At 40.8% G+C, this 18,156-nt stretch overlaps 1 protein-coding gene across 3 annotated transcripts in view; it reads right to left on the bottom strand.

Moving 5' to 3' along the window:
* The window catches only part of LOC110502368 (synapse differentiation-inducing gene protein 1), a 36,449-nt gene extending 18,877 nt beyond the window's left edge, over positions 1–17,572 (bottom strand). The window contains exons 1-3 of one of the 3 annotated variants that reach the window (XM_021580336.3): positions 17,046–17,572; positions 13,753–14,425; positions 7,804–7,941 (exon numbers count right to left, since the gene is read on the bottom strand). In XM_021580336.3, the coding sequence (XP_021436011.1) occupies positions 7,804–7,941; positions 13,753–14,319 (705 nt within the window). In that variant the 5' untranslated portion in view covers positions 14,320–14,425; positions 17,046–17,572. Of the gene's footprint in view, positions 1–7,803; positions 7,942–12,229; positions 13,613–13,752; positions 14,426–17,045 lie in introns of those variants that run through there. The other 2 variants (XM_090216700.1, XM_090216701.1) reach the window with 2 other exon arrangements.
* Between the last annotated feature and the right edge of the window lie 584 nt (positions 17,573–18,156).

Raw genomic sequence — 18,156 nt, 5'->3', positions numbered from 1 at the left:
CCATGGTATGCAGTAAATAAAGAATCTGTGCTTTGTGGATCATCACCATCATCGCCCAGAAAAGGTATTTGTTCCCAGCTTATTCCATACAAGGCCCACTCTCACACTCTCTCTCTAGCCAAAATATTATATAAAAAGCTTATTTGTATGGAGTAAACTCTAAAAGCAGTGAATCAGATTACGCACACTGGTTTACTAAAACAGATTGTTGCAGTTTGGTATCGGAAACAGTGAGATACCTCCTCTCTAGGGAGTCGCGACCTATTCAACTTTGCCCATGTGATAATATGGAGCTTAATTAAAATAAGATATCTCACAGTGACAAAAAAAACAGGGGAATTATTCAGCTGCACATAATGTGTTTTTCCATCACACCATTTGTATACACAAACACCTTATTCAGAGAATAACAATGACCTGGTATGCTCAGGAAAATAGATAAATAACAATTCCAATACAATAATCATTGGCACAACCAATGACTCAAATCACAAAATCCGCCAATAACAGAAGAAATGTTTGAGAGGTACAGGTAATAGTAAAATACTATTCCTATTTGTTTGTGTCTGTGGCTTTGACAATGGTAATCCTGTGGAGAAGCACGATACCTGTCTCAACCAAAACTAAACGAGGTGTTACTTATTCTTATACAGCAGCTAAATGACCAGTTGTTTCATTTCCAGCAGATCTCATTCTGGTCTCTTGTGTTCAGGCCGTTCAATCTGTATTTGGCCAGTGCGCCCCCAGCTTAATTAATCTGTGAGCCGGTAAATGGGCACATGCATAAAGATGAAGCTGTCCATTTAACCACAGCGATTGAAGTGGGTTATGTGATAATAGTCGTGGACACACGTTGTTTGCTCTTGCTGGGTAGAAAGAGGGAACACCATGCACCAATTTGGTCTTGTCGATGCACAGTTGCAATATATCAGCGACAGCTGTTGATTAAAACTGTCTGGGTCCAACCATGTAATGTGTCACTAGAATGATGGTGAGGGCCGAGAGAGGGATCCTCATGAAAACAACACTTTCATTAGTAAACCAGAGTTATATAGTGCCCTGGAGAAAGTAAATAAACACCTTAAGGCTTATTCAAACCAGGGAAATCAAAGCAAAGCACTTTAAATATTCAAAGAGTTATGCATGTCCATTTACACAGCAGTATTTCTCTGTGGATCAATGGAGCATGCAGTTCTGATTTATGCTCTGTGTAATGGCTTTTAGTTAGCCTGGTTGCAGAGTTGTTTGTACTTTAGCATGGTTTGATTGGTTTGACAAAAAGAAGTCTGAAGAGTTTGCTAATGCACAAGCAATTTTGGCAACCAGGCAGGCACTTCAGGCAGTAGAAGGTGGCAATTACAATAATAAATGGACAGATTGTCCCTTGTTCTCCACCAGGTTGCTCTTGGATTGGTGCACATCTATAGAAGAGACCAACCCTTGCTTGAATATGTATTTCACAATCTACCCTCTCTGATAGTTCCTCCTAAGCCTTAGAACAGATGGGAAGTAGTGTGGTGGTGATTGCAATATGCATGATGACCAGAGCTCTTCCACTCTGCCAGATGAGTCAGAGGGACATAGTCATCATCAACTGTTTCACTGTTGGTGTCATAATAATGAAAGGAATCAGGAGCTTAAAATCCCCCAAAAACATTCCTAACCCCAGGAAACTTCAACGGGTGATTATTCAGGAAAATAAAGAAAAATGGTCACTCTGTCTGTATTGATTGGAGTATAGATTGAAGGGACATACAAACAGGCTTATGTTTCAGCATAATGACCTTAGATTCAGTCTGAATCAGTCTGGGAGTTTCCACTTCGATAAAAGCCAATCCATGCATGTCCTTTGAGTTTGAGACAGTAACATAAGAGTAAGGAGTAAGGATGCTGGGAGCTGTTGATCGATATAATAACATATAGTAGTAACACTTAACTGCTCTCAGAAAATGGCATCATTACCACGTAAGACGTAAAAACTATCAGGGGTACCAATGCAATAATGATGAAGAACGGGAGGAAGAAAGACAAGACGACAACGATCATGATGATGATGTCCTGTATCTCATTCAGTACAATAACTGCAGCTAACAATGTGCAGAAATGAATTGCTAAAATCAAAGTCATTCTGACAGATTGGTTTAGGGGGTGGGGGGTCCCCTGCAATCTCACCCATGAAATCTAGATTTGATGTGGTTAAAGCTTTTTTTCCTACACCCTGTCGCCCCAAAGAGCTGTGCATTGATTGCTTTGTTCCTCCTCAAAGGAGGAAATGAATTGGAGTGTTGAGCAGTACAAAAGGTAAAGGCAACCAATTAAAATGGCTACGGCCTGTAACCAAAGTGCAATACTCAAAACACAGCTCTTACTGACGTCCTACCATTGACACAGAAGTTGCTTTCTGGTCTGCTTTGCTTTGAGAGTAAGATTGAGGCACATTTTCACAGAAAGAGCCCATAAGGAGTAACCTGATCTTGATTAAAGTGCACTTAACCTATTTAATCCCATGGGTCACAAAAGTGAGAGCACAAAGCTTTTCTACTTTACAAGCTCTAAAGAAGTTAAAGTTGTACCTCTAAACAAATGTATCATATTATGCATTATTAAAGGTGTCTAGTATGATTCACAGAAGTTTCATATGATTTCTCCAAGGTGTACGTTTACAGATGAATTTGCCACCAGAAGTCTGTATTCAACAACTTAAAAAACATTGTTGAAATGTTTTACTATTTTCTTTGCAAAAATAATGTAGTTGACATACGGTATGTGCCTACATTTTCAATGTTTTGTTAATGCCCGGTCAATACTTTGTTTTGTTAATGTCAGTATTGCCTTGTAACCTAAGCTTTGTGCCTTGTATGTGATTTCATTCATTTTACAATGATATGGTATAGAATATATTTATTCCATTCTCAGACCTTTCTTGTTATTATTCTTGTGCATGTTCCTATTTATCCTTCAGCTTTATAGTCAGATATTCCAGTTTTAATAGACTTGGTAATATTAACTACAATGTCTTATAATGGGTGATGTGATAATGGGGCATGTGATGTATGTACACTGCCTTCGTAAAGTATTCGGACCCCTTGACATTTTCCACATTTTGTTATGTTACAGCCTTATTCTAAAATTGATTAAATAAATAATAAATCCGAAGCAATCTACACACAAAATGCCCCATTATGAGAAAAGAGAAAACAGGTTTTTAGAAATGTTTGCAAATGTATAAAAAAAAATCTAACAGAAATACCTTATTTATATAAGTATTCAGACCCTTTGCAATGAGACTCGTGCATCCTGTTTCCATTGATCATCTTTGAGATGTTTCTACAACTTGATTGGATTCCACCTGTGGTTCATTCAATTGGTTGGACATGGTTTGGGAAGGCACACACCTGTCTATATAAGGTCCCACAGTTGACAGTGCATGTCAGAGCAAGAACCAAGCCATGTGGTCGAAGGAATAGTCCGTTGAGCTCCGAGACAGGATTGTGTCTAGGCACAGATCTGGGGAAGGGTACCAAAACATGTCTGCAGCATTGAAGATCCCCCTTAAGGTTACTAATGGCATTAGATTTGCATAGTGGCATGTCTGAGAGAAATTTGGTAACAAATGGGTTAAGATGACTGATATCTGAAACACAAACTCCTGAGGGAGGTGTTGAAAGAGAACCTATGCTATGGCAGAAACCCTGTATGTGTGGGCGGTAGACAACATGGTTTATCTAGAGTACACATAAATACAGACTGTAGCAGAAAATTGAGCCGTACTGCAGCAGTTCCTTGCTTTAAGAATATCGATCTATGCATGGTTATCCATTCAATTATCACATTGTCACATTTACATAAATGTAAATACTAACAATGTTCTTAATTATAAGGTTCTGGCTTCTAACTCTTTAGATCCAATAAACACACTTATATCCATGCCTATCCATTCTGCACACACAGTAAATTGTGTCTATAGTATTTTTTTAAATGATGAAGTGAAGATTTCGACATCTATTTTGTGTACGTGGGTTGCTTTCTCAAGGCTGCATTTTCCTTCATTATGTTTTGCCGACCACCTTTGATTTTTCTAAATCCCAAAGTGTCAGTATCAATTGAGGACAACTCAAAGAAGGAAGATGATCAGAAGAGATTTACTTAACATGAGTTTGTGCATGTGTTTTAAAATCACTGAGGCTCAAAATGTTTTCCTGTCCTGCTCCTTTCAGGATCTTTCAATGGCTGCTTTGAATAGCTTATCTTTGATAATACCCTAAAGCTTTTCAAAACCTCCCACCATGGCGATGTTGTTTTAAATCCAGCCTGCTACATTTTTTATTCTGCGTCTGCTAGGCTTTGTAGTTGGATTTTAGGGAATTGATTTTAGTGTGGGCTGTGTTGCCCATGCCAACCAAGCAGAGTTTTTTTTAAAGCTGGAGAATGAGAGAGAGAGATGTAGGTGTGAGTCGTGATGTGCAGTCAGACCAGAGTGATGCAGTGTGGGTAGCAGGCCTCTGCCAGAGGCTTCGAGCAGCTCACAGATATATGAGATCGTTACACACACAGGGAAAACAACTACCTACCATCTTCATCAGGTCCACTCTTATCTTCCTCTCAAGGTGAATTAATGTTGTTTTTATATGGGATTTTAAGAAACATTTGTGTGTTGAAAATGCCTAACCACTTGTATAATCTATTTGCATACACTTCAAACAGACATGCACTAAGTGTACAAAACATTAAGGACACTTTCCTAATATTGAGTTGCACCCCCACAGTTGTGTTAAGTTGGCTGGATGTCCTTTGGGTGGTGGACCATTCTTGATACACACGGAAACTGTTGAGCATGAAAAACACAGCAGGGTTGCAGTTCTTGAAACAAACCGGTGCGCCTGGCACCTACTGTACAACCATACCCCGTTCAAAGGCACTTAAATATTTTGTCTTGCCCATTGACCCTCTGTATGGCACACATACACAAACCATGTCTCAAGGCTTACATTTTTTTAACCCCCTGCCCTTCATCTACACTGATTGAAGTGGATTTAATAAGTAACATCAATAAGGTATCATAGACTAACCAGGTGAATCCAGGTGAAAGCTATGTCACGAAAAGAGCAGGCGTCCTTAATGTTTTGTACACTCAGTGTACATACCCCACCAGGCATGCCACTATGGATTTCTTTACGGTACCAAACAAAAAACAGATTTAAATGTTACTCACCACATTTTATGCTCTGCAGTGCTAGCTAGCTGTAACTTATGCTTTCAGTACTAGATTCATTCTCTGGCCCTTTGACTGGGTGGACAACATTGGGTGGTCAGTTCATGCGGCAAGAGCTCTGATAGGTTGAAGGATGTCCTCCGGAAGTTGTCATAATTACTATGTAAGTCTATGAGAACCACGAGCCTCCTAAGTTTTGTATTGAAATCAATGTACCCAGAGGAGGACAGAAACTAGCTGTCCTCCAGCTACACCATGGTGATACCATACAGATTGTTGTTGAGGCTACTGTAGACATTCATTGCAAAACAGTGTGTTTTAATCAATTATTTGGTGACTGGAAAACATGTAGTATAGTTTTATCTAGAAAGAATAACTTTTTTAATGTTTCACTATTTGTATTTTTATGAAATTCACTGAGGATGGTCTTCCCTTTCCTCCTCTGAGGAGCCTCCACTGGCATAGAGCCATGTCATTGTGGAATGCTCTGCCTCCAGAAGTTACTCGGGCAAAAAGCAAGTCCAGCTTTAAAAAACAGATAACAAATCTTCTTGTATCACAGCGCCTCACCTCTTTTCTAAATATCCAATTTAACGGTACTGTATATGAATATGTACATTGCCTTGCAAAAGTATTCATCCCCCTTGGTGTTTTTCCTATTTTGTTGCATTACAACCTGTAATTTAAATATATAATTTTATTTTAATTTCATGTAATGGACATATACAAAATAGTCCAAATTGGTGAAGTGAAATGAAAAAAATAACTTGTTTCAAAACATTCTAAAAAAGTGTTGAGTGCATATGTATTCACCCCCTTTGCTATGAAGCCCCTAAATGAAATCTGGTGCAACCAATTACCTTCCGAAGTCACATAATAAGTTTAATTAATGTGTGCAATTAATGTGTGCAATGAAAGTGTCACATGATCTCAGTATATATACATATGTTCTGAAAGGACCCAGAGTCTGCAACACCACTAAGCAAGGGGCACCACCAAGCAAGCGACACCATGAAGACCAAGGAGCTCTCCAAACAGGTCAGGGACAACGTTGTGGAGAAGAACAGATCAGGGTTGGGTTATAAAAACATATCCAAAACTTTGAACATCCCAAAAAGCACCATAGAATCCATTATTAAAAAATGGAAAGAATATGGCACCACAACAAACCTGCCAAGAGAGGGCCGCTCACCAAAATGTACGGACCAGGCAAGGAGGGCATTGATCAGAGAGGCAACAAAGAGACCAAAGATAACCCTGAAGGAGCTACAAAGCTCCATAGCAGAGATTGGAGTATCTGTCCATAGGACCACTTCAAGCCGTAGACTTCAAAGAGCTGGGCTTTATGGAAGAGTGGCCAGAAAAAAGCCATTGCTTAAAGAAAAAAATAAGCAAACACATTTGGTGTTCGCCAAAAGGCATGTAGGAGACTTCCCAACATATGGAAGAAAGTACTCTGGTCAGATGAGATTAAAATGTAGCTTTTTGTCCATCAAGGAAAACGCTATGTCTGGCGCAAACCCAACTCCTTTCATCACCCCGAGAACACCATCCCTACAGTGAAGCATGGTGGTGGCAGCATCATGCTGTGGGGATGTTTTTCATCAGCAGAGACTGGGAAACTGGTCAAAATTGAAGGAATGATGGATGACGCTAAATACAGGGAAATTCTTGAGGAAAACCTGTTTCAGTCTTCCGGAGATTTGAGACTTGAATGGAGGTTCACCTTCCAGCAGGACAATGACCCAAAGCATACTGCTAAAGCAACACTCAAGTGGTTTAAGGGGAAACATTTAAATGTCTTGGAATGGCCTAGTCAAAGCCCAGACCTCCATCCAATTGAGAATCTGTGGTATGACATAAAGATTTCTGTACACCAGCAGAACCCATCCAACTTGAAGGAGCTGGATCAGTTTTGCCTTGAAGAATGGGCAAAAATCCCAGTACCGAGATGTGCCAAGCTTGTAGAGACATACCCCAAGAGACTTGCAGCTGTAAATGCTGCAATAGGTGGCTCTACAATGTATTGACCTGGGGGGGGGGAATAGTTACGCTCAAGTTTTCAGTTTTTTTGTCTTATTTCTTGTTTGTTTCACACAAAAAAATATTTTGCATCTTCAAAGTGGTAGGCATGTTGTGTAAATCAAATGATACAAACCCCCCAAAAATCAATTTTAATTCCAGGTTGTAAGACAAAAAAATAGGAAATATTCCAAGGGGGTAAATACTTTCGCAAGCCACTGTATATATGAATAATGTGAAATAGTATTCTTGTTGTCTCTTGGTGTCTTTCTAATATATAACTCTTGTTTGAATTTAATGTCACATCTTTTGTTATTGTCTCTATCTGTTCTGTACTTTGTCATCTATTTTTACGTTTAATGTGGACCTCGGGAAGAGTAGCTGCAGCATGTGCAGTAGCTAATGAGGGTCCTAATAAACAAAATGTAAATCTAGAAATGATTGACTTATTTCGGTTAGTTATTGTCTGATGTTATACACATTCTCCTAAGACTGCCTTGATATTTACTGTAAATGCTTGCGGTGACCATGCCGTGGTGTTGAGTCATTGACAGTACAGTAGTACTTACCTCGTGGGACAGGTAGAAGGCAGCGATCCCCAGGGGCCAGAAGCAGCACACCATGGAGAAGACGCTCAGGCCCAAGTGGTCTCTTGGTGGCATCATGAGGAAGTTGTCCTCACTCTCGGAGTCGCTCGAGTACTCGCTCTGTGAAAGCACAAAGAGTGAATACTTTGAGTGAATACTGCATGTCAAGAAAGGAGAGAGGTCTACAGAAGACTGCAACGTAGCGCATCATAGGGTGGCCTTGCTAATGTTTCGTTAAAATGATTTTCTGTCTTTATAGACTACAGATGACCTCTTGTTTTCCTCACCTCAGCACAGGTTTGTAAATACACTGACAGCTTGCACAGTTGGGCTCTCTAGCAGTCGATTTGCACCGGGACGGCCCTGTACATATGTTCACCCAGACAGGGGCACGACTAGCCATGCCAGCTGGACAATGATGGGCAAAAAACAACCCACCACCTCGCTCTCTCTCGCTCTCTCTCTCTGCTTCCTCTCTCTCACTTAAACACAGTGCCTTCAGAAAGTATTCACACCCCTTGACTTTTTCCAATTTTTTTTGTGTTACAGCCTGAATTCAATAATAATAATAATCAGGTTTAACATTATTTTTGAATGACTACCTCATCGCTGTACCCTACACATACAATTATCTCTAAGGTCCCTCAGACGAGCAGTGAAGTTGAACCACAGATTGAACCACAAAGACTAGAGAGTTTTTCCAATCCCTCTCAAAGAAGGTCAGCTATTGGTACATCAGACATTGAGTATCCTTTTGAGCATGGTGAAGTTATTAATTATACTTTGGATGGTGTATCAATAAACCCAGTTACTACAAAGATACAGGCGTCCTTCCTAACTCAGTTGCCAGAGTGGAAGGAAATCGCTCAGGGATTTCACCATGAGGCCAATGGTGAATTTAAAACAGTTTAATGGCTGTGGCAGGAGAAAACTGAGGATGGATCAACAACATTAACCTAAATAACAGAGTGAAAAGGAAGTCTGTACAGAGTAAAAAATATTTCAAAACATGCATCCTGTTTACAATAAGGCACTAAATGAAAACTGCAAAAAATTTGCTTTATGTCCTGAATACAAAGTGTTATGTTTGGGGGAAATCCAACACATCACTCACTGAGCATCACTCTTTATATTTTCAAGCATTGTGGTGACTGCATATTGTTATGAGTATGCTTGTCATCGGCAAGGAATAGGGAGTTTTTTAGGATAAAAAGAAATGAAATAGATCTAAGCACAGGCAAAATCCTAGAGGAAAACCTTTTTCAGTTTGCTTTCCAACAGACATTGGAAGACAAATTCACCCTTCAGCATGACAATAACCTAAAACAAGGCAAACATACACTGAAGTTGCTTACCAAGATGACATTGAATGTTCCTGAGTGGCCTAGTTAAATTTGACTTAAATCGCCTTAAAAATATATGGCAAGGTGGTCTCCCGAGTGGTGCAGTGGTCTAAGGCACTGCATCGCAGAGACTGGTGGCACAGTCGGCCGCGACTCACCGCGATCGGGAGGTCCATGGGGCGAAGCACAACTGGCCTAGAGTCGTCCGGGTTAGGGAGGGTTTGGCCGGTAGGGATGTCCTTGTCTCATCGCGCGCTAGCGACTCCTATGGCGGGCCGGGTGCAGTGCATGCTAACCAGGTCGCTAGGTGTACGGTGTTTCCTCCGACACATTGGTGCGGCTGGCTTCCGGGTTGGATACGCACTGTGTTAAGAAGCAGTGCGGCTTGCTTGGGTTGTGTTTCGGAGGACGCATCGCTTTCGACCTTCATCTCTCCCGAGCACGTACGGGAGTTGTAGCGATGAGACAAGACAGTAACTACTAATAATTGGATACCATGAAATTGGGGAGAAAAGGAGGTAAAAAAAATAAAAAATTGATAATGGCAAGATTTGAAAATGGCTGTCTAGCGATGATCAACAACCAACTTGACAGTGCTTGAATAATTTTTTAAATAATAATATGCAAATATTGTACAATCCAGGTGTTCAAAGTTCTTTCAGGCTTACCCAGAAAGACTCACAATTGTAATCGCTGCCAAAGGTGATTCTAAAAGGTATTGACTCAGAGGTGTGAATACTTATGTATATTAAATATTTAATGTATTTCACTCTGAAGAAATTTGAGAGAAAAAAAATCAACTTTTTCATTATGGGGTATCGTGTGTAGATTGAATCCATTTTGAATTCAAAGCTGCTTTTACCTTAATTTCCAGCATGATCCACTGGGTTTGCTGCAGGTAGAAAGTTCTAGGAAATGTTATTTTAATTGTCTCCAGTCAATCAATCAATCAATCAATGTCTGGTTGTGCATGTGTGTTTGGTGGGGGAATCGCCTAAGTCAGCGGTGGCGTACCTCTGTGACCTTAATTGCACAATGCCTATTATTTGTCAGGGAATACTATTTGTAGTTCAGTGATTCTAAACCTCACTTTGCTCAAGCTGATCCTTTCCAACGGACTTGTAAATTGTAGCTAAAAATGGGTCAGTTAGGGGCAGTTAAAGGGGAGAGTCAATCAAACCAAATGCAATATACTTCCATGGTTGGTTTCATTGACTCATGCTGGAAATACTGGTGAAAGCAAAGTGCCCCCCCAAAAAAAGCCAAAAAAGCATTGCCCTAATTATGAGGACATTCTTGTCCTGGAGGGTGGATTAGCAGGAAACTACAAGAAATCCTTGCACCTCTTCAGAACTCTTGCTAATTAACTTCAGATGGATTCTGAGCAAGACGCCAAAGAACTGTAATTCACAAATCTCATTCCAGACACAGTGCCTAAATCCGACGGTAATGGAGTCAGAAATGTGGCTGTATAATAGAAGAGTCAGATGCTCCATTAACTAGATTCTGAGACAGACTTCAACGTTCTATGAAAAATACCAGAGTACACAGTAAATGATATATGATAATTGAAGGGACTTAGATAGTAACTTAGACAGCCTATGTAAATTTGGAAGGCTTATACATGTTTTACTCCACAAGTACTGTAAGAACGTTGTGAAGGGCAGTCCAATAACAGAAACCCACGGGAATCATGTTAAGTGTTAATAATTATTCTGTGGGCACCTCATTCAGTTGAAGTAGGATGTTTACAAACACCATAGCAAAATACATTTAAACTCAGTTTTTCACAATTCCTGACATTTAATCGTAGTAAATATTCCCTGTCTTAGGTCAGTTAGGATCACCACTTTCTATTAAGAATGTGAAAATGTCAGAATAATAATAGAGAGAATGATTTATTTCAGATTTTCTTTCTTTCATTATAGTCCCAGGAGGTCAGAAGTTTACATAAACTCAATTAGTATTTAGTAGCATTGCTTTTAAATTGTTTAACTTGGGTCAAACGTTTCGGGTAGCATTCCACAAGCTTCCCTCAATAAGTTGGGTGAATTTTGGCCCATTTCCTCCTTACAGAGCTGGTGTAACTGAGTCAGGTTTGTAGGCCTCCTTGCTCGCACACACTTTTTCAGTTCTGCCCACAAATGTTTTATAGGATTGAGGTCAGGCCTTTCTGATGGCCACTCCAATACCTTGACTTTGTTGTCCTTGAGCCATTTTGCCACAACTTTGGAAGTATGCTTGGGGTCATTGTCCATTTGGAAGACCCATTTGCGACCAAGCTTTAACTTCCTGACTGATGTCTTGAGATGTTGCTTCAATATATCCACGTAATTTTCTCCTCATGATGCCATCTATTTTGTGAAGTGCACCAGTCCCTCCTGCAGCAAAGCAACCCCACAACATGATGCTGCCACCCCCGTGCTTCACGGTTGAGAAGGTGTTCTCCACCCCCTTTTTCCTCCAAACATAATGATGGTCATTATGGCCAAATAGTTATATTTTTGTTTCATCAGACCACATGTCCCCATGTGCAGTTGCAAACCATAGTCTGGAGTTTTTATGGCGGTTTTGGAGCAGTGGCTTCTTTCTTGCTGCGCAGCCTCTCAGGTTATGTTGATATAGGACTTGTTTTACTGTGGATATAGATACTTTTGTACCTGTTTTCTTCCAGCACCTTCACAAGGTCCTTTGCTGTTGTTCTGGGATTGATTTGCACTTTTCGCACCAAAGTACGTTCATCTCTAGGAGACAGAACGCGTCTCCTTCCTGAGCGGTATAACAGCTGCGTGGTCCCATTGTCACATTCTGACCTTAGTTCCTTTGTTTTGTCTTTGTTTTAGTATGGTCAGGGCGTGAGTTGGGGTGGGCAGTCTGTTTGTTTTTCTATGTTGTATTTTGCGTTTGGCCTGGTATGGTTCTCAATCAGAGGCAGGTGTCGTTAGTTGTCTCTGATTGAGAATCATACTTAGGTAGCCTTTTTACACCAGTGTTTCGTGGGTGAATGTTTTCTGTGTCTGTGTGTTCCACACGGAACTGTTTGGGTTTTCGTTTCTGTCTTTCACTTTGTTATTTTGTATTTGTATAGTGTTCAGTTTGTATTATTAAAATGGACACATACCACCCTGCAAATTGGTCCGACCTCTCTTACTCCTCATCAGAGGAAGACGACGAATGTTACACCCATGGCGTTTATTTTTGCGTACTATTGTTTGTACAGATGAATGTGGTACCTTCAGGTTTTTGGAAATTGCTCCCAAGGATGAATCAGACTTGTGGAGGTCTACAATTTTTTTCTGGGGTCTTGGCTTATTTCTTTTGATTTTCCCATGATGTCAAGCAAAGAGGCACTGAGTTTGAAGGTAGGCCTTGAAATACATCCACAGGTACACCTCCGATTGACTCAAATTATGTCAATTAGCCTATCAGAACCTTCTAAAGCCATGACATCATTTTCTGGATTTTGCAATATGTTTAAAGGCACAGTATATGTAAACTTCTGACCCACTGGAATTGTGATGCAGTGAATTATAAGTGAAATAATCTGTCTGTAAACAATAGTTGGAAAAATTACTTGTGTCATGCACAAAGTAGATGTCCTAACCGACTTGCCAAAACTATAGTTTGTTAATTAACAAGAAATTGTGGAGTGGTTGAAAAATTAGTTTTAATGACTCCAACCTAAGTGTATGTAACCTTCCGACTTCAACTGTACATTATTACATTGCTGTGTATTTCAAAGAACCCACGTTGAGAATCCACTGAGCTAATTTTCTACTGAATAAGGGCAAAATGAAGAAGGGAAGTTTTTTTGTTGCTTTCTCTAAAGTATTACAACATACTGTAATAAAGATCTTATTAACTCAAATTAAGAATGCACTATAAAAAGGGTGTTCACCTTGACTGCTCCAGTGACAACCACCAGAAACCATGGCAATACCAGAAACCAACAGTTTAGTGTTGACCAGCAAACATGTAGTATATAAATAACTAGTCTTTGAAGGTCACATAAACACAGGGATAGGGAAATGATATATCCACAAGATAGCCATCTGAGCCCACATACAGTACATGTCTTCTCCTGCCTGGTCTGTCCAGAAGCCTCCTGGGCTGTGCTACACCTGACTCAGAACAGTTGGCAGAGACAGTCAGACGCAGTAGATACCCAGTGGTCCAGACTGCCTCTCCCTTTTCCTCCTATTTCTCTTCTTCTCCCAACTCCTCTGTTCTCCTCTATCATCTCTCCTCACCTGTCTCCTTTCTCCATTCTAGCCTCTCTGAATTCTCAACAGAGCCTCTTTCATGCTGAGGCAGCCTATGAAAAGCCTGATATTTATCAGATGTCAAGCATAAAACGTTGCTCTCTGTGAACAGCTTCAAGGACCCAAGTGATCTTCGTCCTTCAGACAAAAACTTCTGTAATCCATCTGGTCCATTTGTATTTGGCTCTAAATGCAATAATAGAAACATATAATAGAAACTTCTAACCATACAGAAATACATTCATGTGTTTCATATATATAGCCATCCCTTAAAATGTTTACATTCTAATGTATTATGATAAAAGACAGAGCCAACCGAGCCTTACCTCCAGCTCTTGGAACTCATCATCATCGTCAATGTCATAAGACAGGGTCTGGATCTTTGCATCCTCCACAGACAGTTCCAGGAACTTTCCATCGGCAAACATCAGCCCATCCTTGGAGGCAGCAGAGGAGCCGGATGCCAAGTCCTCTATGAAGGTGGTCTCACAGCAATCCCCGACTCCTCCATCCCCCCAGGCCCGCAGCATGTTTTCAGAGTACAGGATCAGATTGGGCCTGAAGCAGGGGTCCATGCCCTGGGGCAGAGCGCTGGGGTTGAGCAGCTGTGGGGGTCCCCCTCCTCCGCCCACCCCCTGACCATTCTGCTCCTGCTGAGGGGACAGGTTGACCACCATGTGACCCTGATACTGGGGGGCCGAGTACACCGACACCAGCCCTTCTTTAGTCTCTACCATCAAGCTGCGGGTGTTGATCAGACCGTTGTGCTTGCAGGAGGCCAGCCCTGCATTCCTTCCTCTCCCGATTGGAGAAGTCATCCGCTGGATGGGGGGCTCAGCCTCCACAGCCTGGCTCGAGCCTGACCCCGCTCCCTGTCCTGGTCCACTCTCCATCCTGGCTTAGAGAGCTGGATTGTTTGATCAAATCCCCTCCTCTTTAAAGGCCTCTCTCATAGGGGCCTTGGGTTGGGGAAGGCATGGGATGGCAGGCTGCACTCTCCTGTGGGAGGTCATATTAAAATGGTTTAGCAGATAAAAAGGTATTTTGTATTCAATTTGCCTTGTTGTTGTTTTCATCAAAAGCAGTATAAACCCAGACAAAGCTTTAAACCGTTCATACTTCCTCTATTTAGGTTACTGAATTTGTATTTCAAATGAGAATTATTATTTTTTTTAAATCAGTGTTGGGCATTCTGCCTATTTTCATGTAGTCTTGTACATGTTGATTTATTTTGGTGAATCCAGCTCAGTCAGAAACATGGCCAGGTAGAAGGTTTAAGAAAAAGTGAAGAGGAGTGTTTTGTCAATTAACAGCCACCATCTCTGTGAAGATTTAGTGGCACAGCTGCTAGTCACAAAACATAAACCCTGCCAAGCATTAAATCCCAAGGTGTTCGTTGCTGCCTAAGGCACTTCTAACTCCCAACCTATATCACTTTGCCTTTTATCTGGTGGGGTATGTACCAACAAATACATTTTGTTGGCAAACACACACATGCCCGCATGCACATCCAAACACAAAAACACACACACGCCTCACCCTCGATCCCTCTCTCAGCCTGCAAGATTTTGCTTTTCAACCATGCAAATGTAGACCCTGCATATGCAGTGACGTTTCATGTCAGAGCCATTGATAATCTATCGGCATGCTCTACCTTGCCAAGGCCTGGAATGAAAAGGCCATTTTTGCTAGGTTCAGCAGTAAACTGTGTGTGCAGGATGAGAAACGGGCCACTGCAGGGGAGGCTCAAATGGACAAGACATCCTGGGCAGTTTTTGAGTGTATTGCCACAGACTGTGAGAACAGATTCCCGTGCAGAACCCTGTGACCAATTAAACGCCTCACTGAATGTGGGAGGTATTGGGACTCCCTTGGCTTAATTTCAAGCCTTCATTTGTTTGCTTTTCGTCTTTTACTGAAGAGTTCAATGACCTGCTTTGCATTCATGGCCTCGGGGAAAGTTAACCAACAGCTTTAAAGCATGTTCTTGCTTTAATTAGCTAATTAAAGGCTCCAGTGGAATTAAAATGGACTGCCACTGTTCCCTTTCTATCACCTTCAATGCTCAAAGCCAATGTCAAAGCTAAAGCCTATTGGAGGGAGAGTCCTTCAACTGTTCAACATTGCAATCTCTATTTACATTATGAGAATATCTAGCAGGTCACGTTTTGGCTCAGTGGCAGTCACAACACAGTGCTATCTCTGAGCATATGACCACAATTGGCCCTCACAAGCTTTTAAAGGCTTGACTCGGCACTGAGCCTCTGAAACCATTGGAGTACATAACTAGCCTTGCAATACAGACAATAATGGGAGAGTCATTCTTCTGAAAAGATACTAGATGGGCCACTTTGAAAGGGACTATAGCTCCCTGTTGACAAGAAGTCAATGAATTGAGAATGTGAAATGAAGTGACAATTGGTCCCCCCTTGCAACACTAAAATACAATGGAAACAGTGAAGATCATGTTTCCATACAGTCCAATGACCGCTATTGACATTTTTTTTAAAATACAGAAAAGTATATGTTTGGAAGCTATCAATCAGGCCAGATAATGTTAACGTTTTCAAATAATGAGTGTTAGGGTAGCCTACCAGTCGACAATTTAACTTTCCATGAAAGCAATATACAGTATCTCAGTTTGCGGGTTATAGCCAGGCTAAGGGTTGGCCAATTTCCTTGAATTTTCATAATATACATAGCATGCATGCAATACTGGTTCAGTAAAATAACTTAGTCCATTTGAATGAATTAGAGTGTAAACTATTCCAAGTGTAGGACATGACACATGTGAATGGAGAAGTAGGCTAAAACATGGTCAGCGCCGGATCAAAATAGCCGCACGAAGTCTCCTCCGGTGAATGGAGGAGCTATCCATGGTGCTGTCATTCAAGGTCCTTTGTTTACCTTGTTTGTAATGAGCACGGGACCGTCGTCAGGGCCCAGACATCCATCACTCATCTTGAAACAAAATCAGCCTTATTTGATATACAGCCCACGCGGAAATGCGGCAATGTCGTTGATGTTATTGTGAAACGTGAAGCATATGTATTCAAAAAAGCTAGTAGCCTACCCCTTTGGTAAATTTATCTGCATCGCCCAAAAAAACGAATCAATGAAAATACCAACTGGGCAAAAACTGGTTGCATCAACGTTGTTTCCACGTCATTTCAACAACAACAAAAATACATCTGATGACGTTGAATCAACGTGGAAAACTGATTGGATTTGCAAAAAGTAATCAACATAAGGGAATTTCGTCTTTTTTTCACCCAACCTTTAACCTAAATCCAGTGACATAGTGAAATTTTGTTGAATTCACATTAGTTTACATCTCAACCTAATGTAAATCTAAACTAGACGTTTAAATGACGTATTTTCCCAGTGGCTAACTAACATTTATAGGCTTGCTTGTGTTCTTCGCACTCTCCTCAATTCTTTAAAACCCAATGTCGTGAATAAAATTGACACATGTAGGTTACAGTTATATTTGAATTGTGAATAATTTACGAAGACAGTGTTATTTGGTTATGCGCTGGTGTCATCTTGGTGCAAACATTCATTGCTGTACCCTACTTGTTCGTGATCTGACTGGCAAGACATTCACACACACACTTACCTTCCAAGGTGAAAGGGCGTTCTGCGGCGATTAGGCTGGATCCCGTGGGAAACATAAGTGGACAGAGGGTTTATCAATCCGTCAGGGCTCGTTCCCTTTCTCTGGTAATTCTCTACAAGCTATCCCATATACATCTAGCCAGAACTCAGAGTCTCCGCCTAATCTGCCCAAAAGTGTTAAAGCCAAACCTCAACAGTCCGATTTCCACCCTCCAAAAAGCAGAGCAAAAAACATCAGTCAATTACACTTTTCTTTTGTGTGCCTGCAATGGGGGTGTTGCAGTTGGCTTCTGCTCAGATTGGATGAATCCAGCGGGAACAGATGGAGCAGCATGCAAGCAACACAAGCTACAGACATACCACAAGAAGAGCATCTTACTTGCGAAGCGAAGGCAGCTGCACTGTGCTTTGTATGTGAAAGTGTCGAATAGAAACCTTTCAGACCTTACCTAGGCTATCAGTCTAGTGTTGGATGAAGGTCCCAAGCAAAATGGAACAGTTTACCCCATGGTCCTAAAGAATGCGGGTTCTTCCAACTCGTTTTCATACTTTTTCATGCTGAAATATAGGGTTTTTGAAGAGGATTACATTATCAATGAACCATCAATATCAATGAACCATGGTTAAGTAACCCATCTGCTACATTATATTAGGTAAATCCGATACCTCATTTTATATTTACAAATATGACAATGTAATGTTGTGGTTGTTGAAGGAGGCATTATTGAGTTTCTTGCTTGTCTATCAAATAATCGGATGCTGCCCCCATGTGTATCTGTGCTTGAACAACAAGAGGTGCTACTTTAAATCTTGTTGAACAGAAATTAAATTCAAAGAATGAATCATTTTTTGCATTTATTTGCATATAGTCTTTTGATATCTAAAAGACAATATATTTCAGCACCAGACAGCTCCAATGTACAGATAAAATTGATTATGAACTAAGCTAAGCAAAAAAGAAAAACCTCATGAGTGATTATGAAATTGTGTAAATATCCTGATTTGAAGTGTGACCAATCAGTTTCAAATATAAGTTTGCTTGATTTGGCTGATTTATTCTGATCAAATGCTTTCCTTCAAGATCTACATGCATGCATGAGCTTGTTGTAATG

Source organism: Oncorhynchus mykiss, chromosome 23 (assembly GCF_057628025.1).
Source record: "Oncorhynchus mykiss isolate SJ-2025 chromosome 23, ASM5762802v1, whole genome shotgun sequence".
Taxonomy (NCBI): Eukaryota; Metazoa; Chordata; class Actinopteri; order Salmoniformes; family Salmonidae; genus Oncorhynchus; species Oncorhynchus mykiss.
Note: the sequence above shows the minus strand (reverse complement) of the source record. Positions and strands in the feature narration are given on the sequence as shown.